General features: G+C 43.8%; 1 protein-coding gene across 1 annotated transcript; it reads right to left on the bottom strand.

The window, feature by feature from the left end:
* Positions 1-372: 372 nt before the first annotated feature.
* On the bottom strand, positions 373-2,705 carry IER5 (immediate early response 5). The gene has a single exon (XM_075182272.1). It carries the CDS (start codon positions 2,584-2,586, stop codon positions 1,750-1,752), a length of 837 nt encoding a protein of 278 aa, XP_075038373.1. The 5' UTR covers positions 2,587-2,705; the 3' UTR covers positions 373-1,749.
* Between the last annotated feature and the right edge of the window lie 4,463 nt (positions 2,706-7,168).

Genomic DNA, 7,168 nt, shown 5'->3' on the forward strand with positions numbered 1-7,168 from the left:
AGTGCAGCCTTCATGTATAACTGGGTGTAATGCACTGGATCATTAATGGTGTAATAGTGCTCATTGTATATAGCAATTCATTACATTAGGAAATAAAGATCTGTGCACAAAAAGTTGTGGGAAATGAATGGCTATAGCTGGTAAATATTTATAAATATTGTACACTGTGAATATTTTCAGAAAATTCAAATGTAATAGTTTAGAAACCCTGGATTAATACAAGCTTGTCATTTTAAAATTAATGCAGAGTGTGTCTAATGGAAGTTGGCAAATCAGTGATTAACTCCTCTACCGCTGAGAAAGAAAAGATAATTGCATGCCACTTATACAGGAAATACCTGTCCCACACAGCCAAATGAGAAAACAAGAGGAAACTTTTCAAAATATTTAATACGTGTCAAACACGTAGAAACGTCATTTTATACAGAAATCCAAGTTACAGCATTGTGCATTAAAAATACTGTAATCACTTCTTGCCAGACAGCCTATCTTCTAAAACAAAGACAGGCGACCCAGCGGTATGGACAGAGCTGTATGAATCACAAGCACCAAGTCTGACCAGCTGTCAAGAAATACATATACAATATACTTATAGGGCTTTTCATGCCCCCAAGTTAACACAAAAAACACTTAACAGTCACTTCCGCATGCGTATACAAGTCAGTAATGTCTGTGAGTTGTTGGGAAGGCAGTACCGGAAAATGCCTGTGCACCAAAATGCTAAAGTACTATTCTCGACAATTTTGACGCCAAAATGGTCCACAACAAAGACCGTTGGTCCCTTTGGAAGCAAAAAAGTAAAATGATTATTGTTGCTATTCTAGGTGATCTAAAACAATGGTGGAGAGAAACCAGTAGGGAAACAATTCCAGGGTGCAGTATGTGCTCTCTTTTGACAAAGGGACTAGTGCTCATGTTGTCAGTTATTTGGTATTTTCCTCAAGTCAGGACATGTAACAGAAAGGAGTGACTGTGTAAACTAATTTTATGGTCCCAACATACAATGGGTGGTGTGATAATGGGTAGAGTAAGAATATGGGAACTTCCCTTCCCCCCTCCCTAAATGGGGAACTCCCCTTGCACGCGGTGACCAAAAAAAAAAAAAGAATTGGGGGATGGGGAAACGTTTTTTGTAGGGGGGAGGGGAGTAAAGTGTATAGCTGTAAACTAGGGAGGGGGTCTGATCGTCAAATATACATTTGTCAAGTGCCCTAGGGTTACATTTAAATCCCAAAAATAAAAAAACTCTCCCAAGACCCATTTGGTGCAAGACAAATCCCCCACCACCTTCCAGTAGAGAGAAATATAATCTAAACAGTAGATCATAATGCACCACCAGCGCCAGGAGGACCTGCAACACCTCAAAACTTTTCATAATGGCAAATAATTATTACATGATAACCATGATTAGCCCGCAAGTGTCTTGGTAATTAAGGCACTTAACCCGTTCCTTGCCAGCAAGCCACTGGCAATGAATGGGTTAAACTCAATTCTGGCACCGGAAAGTGATCGATCAAGATGGAAACATTTTTTGTTTTTTTTTAACCCACAGATCCGAAAATGACATAAGGTGGAATAAAAGCAAATTATCCAAACCCACAAATGGACATAGAAATAAGACAACAACAGCCTGGCTCCGGGTCAGATCAGCCCTGTAACTTGATCCTCTCACTCTAGGAGACGTTCTCCATCTACAGCGCTGCCCCCCACCCAGTGTCTCTAAGGGTTCAGTCCGGGGAGAAGGGGGCATCAGAAAGCCTCTATGGCCGTGCTCCACGGGGTGATGCTGGAGCTGATGGCTGGCTCGCTGCAGCCTGGTCCCGTCGGAGCGGCAGAGTCCAGCTCCTGTACCTCTTGTCCGGGCTCGGCGGCCCCCTCTGACCCCGGCTCTTTGGCCAGCAGTCCCGAGAAACTGGAGCCGAAAATACTGATAAGATTGGCTACATTCTCCGTCTCCATCTCCTCCTCCACCTCCTCCCCCGGCTCGGGCACCTCCTGCTCTCTCTGCTCCCGCCTGGCTCGCTTGGTGGCCGGCCCGTCCGGCGTGCTGCCCCCGCTCCTCTTCCGACAACAAGGGCTGGTGGGTTCTGGGTGGCCGGCCTCGGGCTCTCGGCTCTGGGGGTGTGGGGTCGGGCAGGCTCGGCAGGGCTCAGGCAGCGAGCAGTCGGCGGCGTGAGTCTGGCAGGAGCAGCAGGGAGCCCCCCGGGAGTGAGCAGCTTCCTCCGTCCGACACGACCGGGTGACGGGAGAGGTCCGGGGTTCTCTGAGCTCCGGGCTGGCGGTGCGGGCGCAGGTAGAGTCATCCTCCGCCCCAGGGCAGGTACAGTTCTCCGGCCCCCGGCACTCCTGCGGGTACAGAGCGTACTCTGGGTGCAGCTCCTCGGGAGCCTGGCTGAGGTACACCTGCTGGGCGCTCCGCAGCACCAGGGACACCATCAGGTTCTTGTGCAGCTTGATCCCGCCACGCTGGACCCTGGAGTGGTAGATCTTCCCCAGCGAGATGCTGACGATCCTGTGCGCCTCTAGACGGAACCCCAGGCCAGGGTGCGTCTCTCTGCCTTCCGCCTCTACTGCTTCGCGGTGCATCTTGTGGCTTCGGGACCGGTGGGTTGGTGGAGCTGGAGCGGTTTCGTTGCCCAGCGTTGCGGCTGTCGGGGAGCTCTTGTTCTGTAACGTGCAGCACTGATACTGCCCCGACCAGGTCCCAGCGCCAAGTAAGCGCGGGCGCGCGTCTTCCTATTCCTTATATAGGTGACACGTCACGCCCCCCCAGTGGCCAATCACAACATCCCCCCCAACCTTTCCCACCCCGCTTCCGTGCTAAGGCGCCTACTCACCGTCACGTGGTGTGAAGCCAATCGGCTTTGGCATGATGTGACACCTAAATTCGAACGCCAGCCCGCGGAGATCGCTCTTAAATCGGCAACCCCGTCCCGCGGCTAGACCCTGGGATCGGCTGCGTGAAGCAACATATGCATTTGTCAGTAATCAGCCAGGCACACAATGTGTTAATATACAAGCACTAGAAACCTCAGAATCTAGATGCAAATATGTTTGCTACATATACTAACATTGGCAGCTGTGGGGTCAGCGGTATCGCCGCTTTAATGGCAGTTGTGTTTTGATTGTGTGTTGGTTCCCAGGCTGATGTAATGGTTCTGCAAGTTTAAAAAACCTGTCATGTGATGCAGTGTGAGGTCAGAGGCGGCTGTCTAGCTCTGTGTGCAGCATGTTCTCCTCCTATGTGTATTCAGGCACGCACACATATACTTATTACATCAACCACTCTCACTGACTGTATACTCCAGAGAATAGAACATTACATTGTATGAGTTATATATATATATATATATATATATATATATATATATATATATATAACTCACACACACACACACACACACACGTCCAATTACATTTAAAGACCAAATAATCTCCCTACCATTATTGGTTGTGTAAGTGGGTTTGAGAGACAGCTTTAAAATGACATAGCCATCTCTAATTTCCAGGGATAGCCCCAGGCTTTGAACACTTGTCCATGAGATGTCCCTATTTTTCAATATTGACCAACCGAACAATAACATTTCTGTTTTTCTGGATGTCATATGGAATTCTTGCAATCTATTTTGCTTTACAAGTTAATAGCTAGTGAAGGAAAATATTTACAATAGAATCCAAACAGTAAACCTGGAAACTTCAGACAAGATAATTTGACCTCGCTTTAGGGGAGCTTTGAGACATGCCCATTAATGTGTCACAAAGCTGCGTGGAAGCATAGGGGCACATTTATCAATATTCACATAAAGTGAAAAGTAGTTTTCAATCCTTATCGCAATGATAAGGATTGAACTATTTCTCACATTTATGTACAGCCCTGCACAGAAACAGCAGTTCCGAAAAACTGCTGTTTCTGTGATGTAAAAAAACATACTTACCCCCCTCTTCGGAAGCGCTGCCTCCAGGTCTTCTCCTCGCTCTTTTCATTCTTCAATTGCGCATGTCCAGTTCCAAGAACTGGACATGCGCACACAGATCCCCTCTCTGTCTCTGCAACGATAATTGCAGAGAGAGAGCGCTGAGTGACAGGGAGGGATCATGTGATCCCTCCACACATGCGCTGTCCAGCTCTGCTCTTCGGAGCAGAGCTGACAGCATTAGATTTCTTCAATTCCGATGATGTACGCCAGCCTCAGCTGGCGTACATTAACATGACAAGTTCCAGAAAAAAATGTTTTTCCGGGACTTGTTAGATTGCGGCCAGGAGCAGTCACCATTCTGTTGAATGGTGACTGCTCCTAAAAACGAAGAGGAATGCAAAGCAGCAGATATCCATGATATCTGCTGCGATGCACCCTTAATAAATTTGCGGAGGACAGGAGGCACCTTAATGACCCGTTAAAAGCACTATCGTGCTTTCTTAAATATGCCCCATAGTGTATTATGTATTTTGCATAGTGCTTTCGCAGGAGTTCCCATAAAAATTCATTGCATTAACGTTTTTGTCAACACTGCAGGCAACGTGTACAGCTAGGCTTTGTTGACGCGCAATAATTGTGCATAGAGTACCTGATTTGAACATGTGTGTCTAAGAGCAATGATAGGAAGCCATGAAATACAGTTTCAAAATATGAATTTAATCTTAAAGTGACAGTACAGTAACACTAAATATATCTCATTTACAGTCATATTTCTGATGCTGATGACTTTTAATATAGTCTTAATTTATCTGAATCTTGGTTTGTGGTTAGTTGTTTACAATGTGAATTAGTTGTTTTCAATTATGAATTATCCCACAGCTATAGTGGGCCATGCGTTTCTTATAGAGACCTAGATATTTGGTGCAACATATTGGTTGAATTGACTGGTCACTAATTTTAGTGCATTCTGTTCCCACATCCAAAAATTGTCCCCACATACAATAAGTAATGTATATATATATATATATATATATATAAACACACACACACACACACACAGACACACACAGACTGGTGTGATAAATTTGTATTTGTACTGTGGTATAATCAATGCATGAAAAACCACTTTGCAGCTTTATAGCATTCTGTCTCAAATGAGATAAGATTACTCCTTGATAAGTGAAAGCCTTTCACCTGGCTGTCAGAATGTGATTCACTTCCTAAATAGTCATTTACTCACATTTGGAGAGAGGCATCTTTTCAAAGATAAACATTTCAATGCATTTTAGTGCATAACAACATCCTTTAATTTTATAAGCAGCTCATCTTTGTCTGAGCTACAAGGGGATAAACAATGCAATGCTTTTGGATAGGAGTGGGAACTAATTTAAGACTGCCAGGCGACAGCCTGATGCACAGTAGGAGCCTGACAGGCAGCAGTGTTCATAGCCACTAACAGTGTGAAGTACCAGAAAATTGGGGCCAAGCACCGAGGGGATGAAAATCTATTCTATTGTTCCACTAAAAAGCCCAAATATCAGTAACATATTTCCTCTTTAAATTTTTAGACTATTTTTAACTAGGTTATAAAAAAAAAAAGATTATCCAAGGTTAAAAACAAGACAGAGGCCCACAAAATCCAATTTTTAGTAAAAGAAAATCCAAATAGCATACTAAGTACTACTGCTAATATACATCTCATTTACCATGCTGACCTCATAACTGAGCCACAGACACGGTTTGATTAATGGGCTACCCCATTATGTGCACTATCTAACCTGGTCATAAGACAGCCCTGCGTTAAAACAATTTAAAGTATCACCCATTGCCTACACATAGTATAGTCATACATTGTGTGGGCAGGACTAATATTCACAAGAAAGCAAGCTATTCATTACCAAAGAACTAGTGATATTAATGAATCATAAGGGCCAAGGAAGGTACACCTTACAAAATGCTATTTAGGGGGCCTCCCAAGGTGGATATTCCCTGTAGTATGATCTTCTAACATATCCTCAGTTGGCACCTTAATTTACACCCAATTATCCCTCCTATTGCACCCCTCCCTCATCCATCCCACCCCCAGTGTTGGTATATGTTTCTTCTGCACAAGAGAAAAAAAAATTGAATGTTGTTGAATTGCTTTGCTGGTTCTCTGTAACTATTATTGTTGACGACTGTTAATTATTATGCAACTCACAAATAAAGAATGCGTAAAAAAAAAAATGCTTGTTAGATGTGCTTTGCAGTCCTCTGCCTAACAGAACGTCCCCCCTAACTTTACTTTCTTCAAAACTGGAATAACATTTAAATAATCTCATTCTAATTAAACATTCATAGTCTGCACTCAGCAAAGAGCACCCAGATTTTTTCATACCCTCTCATTAAAAGATGCAAATATTTGCACCCCCACAGTTTGGTATCTTGGACTGCAAATCCATGCACTACCCTCAGAATTGAGCGTAATGTAATAGGCTCATAATATCATAAAATGGAATTTGCTTTGCGGACCCACACTATTGCACATGACCTTATCATCTTCAGAACTGGTCCACTCTTTTAAAGGCCATTATTGGCCACTTTAGGTTCAGAAAGACTCTGTGCATTGATTGTCATCATCATCGTTTATTTATAAGGTGCCACAAAACTCTGCAATGCCGGACAAAGATAACACAATCACACATAGAAACAGAGTAAATATCCAGAGGAGGAGGTGCAAACATGAGACAAAGAGAGGTGCTCACAAGAGCTTAAGGGTCATTTGCGAAAGTACATTTCCCACAATGCAAATGCGCCCAGCTTTATGTAACCTGCATAGGTTTTGCACATACATATGGCAAGATGGAAAGTCTTGCATTTTCCAATGAAAGAGGCTGGGCGAATTGGGACGTTTCTTGCTGAGTATCAGTTAGGTAATGTGCTTAATTGGCACCCACAAGCAAAAATGTAATTTAGTATTATCTGGAAAGATCATTTAAATTAAATTCAAGAGGTGGAGAAGGCATGTTTAGAGGGGCTGTTTTATGTGCTTGGGGTCACATAACATTTTTCCCCCCACCAAATGACTTGTTTATTCCATGTTCTCGTCGTCCTATATAATCAACGTTAGTCCATGTTCTCGTCACCCTATATACTCAACGCTGTTACATCTCTTCGTCGGCCTATAAAGTCAACGGGATGCCTTTTAGACCTCTAGACTGATCTTAATGGGAACTCCTTCACTCTGTACCTCCTCATGTGCATTTCCATTT

Source organism: Mixophyes fleayi, chromosome 8 (genome assembly GCF_038048845.1).
Source record: "Mixophyes fleayi isolate aMixFle1 chromosome 8, aMixFle1.hap1, whole genome shotgun sequence".
In the NCBI taxonomy this organism is placed as follows: Eukaryota; Metazoa; Chordata; class Amphibia; order Anura; family Limnodynastidae; genus Mixophyes; species Mixophyes fleayi.

Coding starts and splice junctions, on each gene's coding strand:
- IER5 (XM_075182272.1), bottom strand. CDS start 2,586: ATGCACCGCGAAGCAGTAGAGGCGGAAGGCAGAGAGACGCACCCTGGC.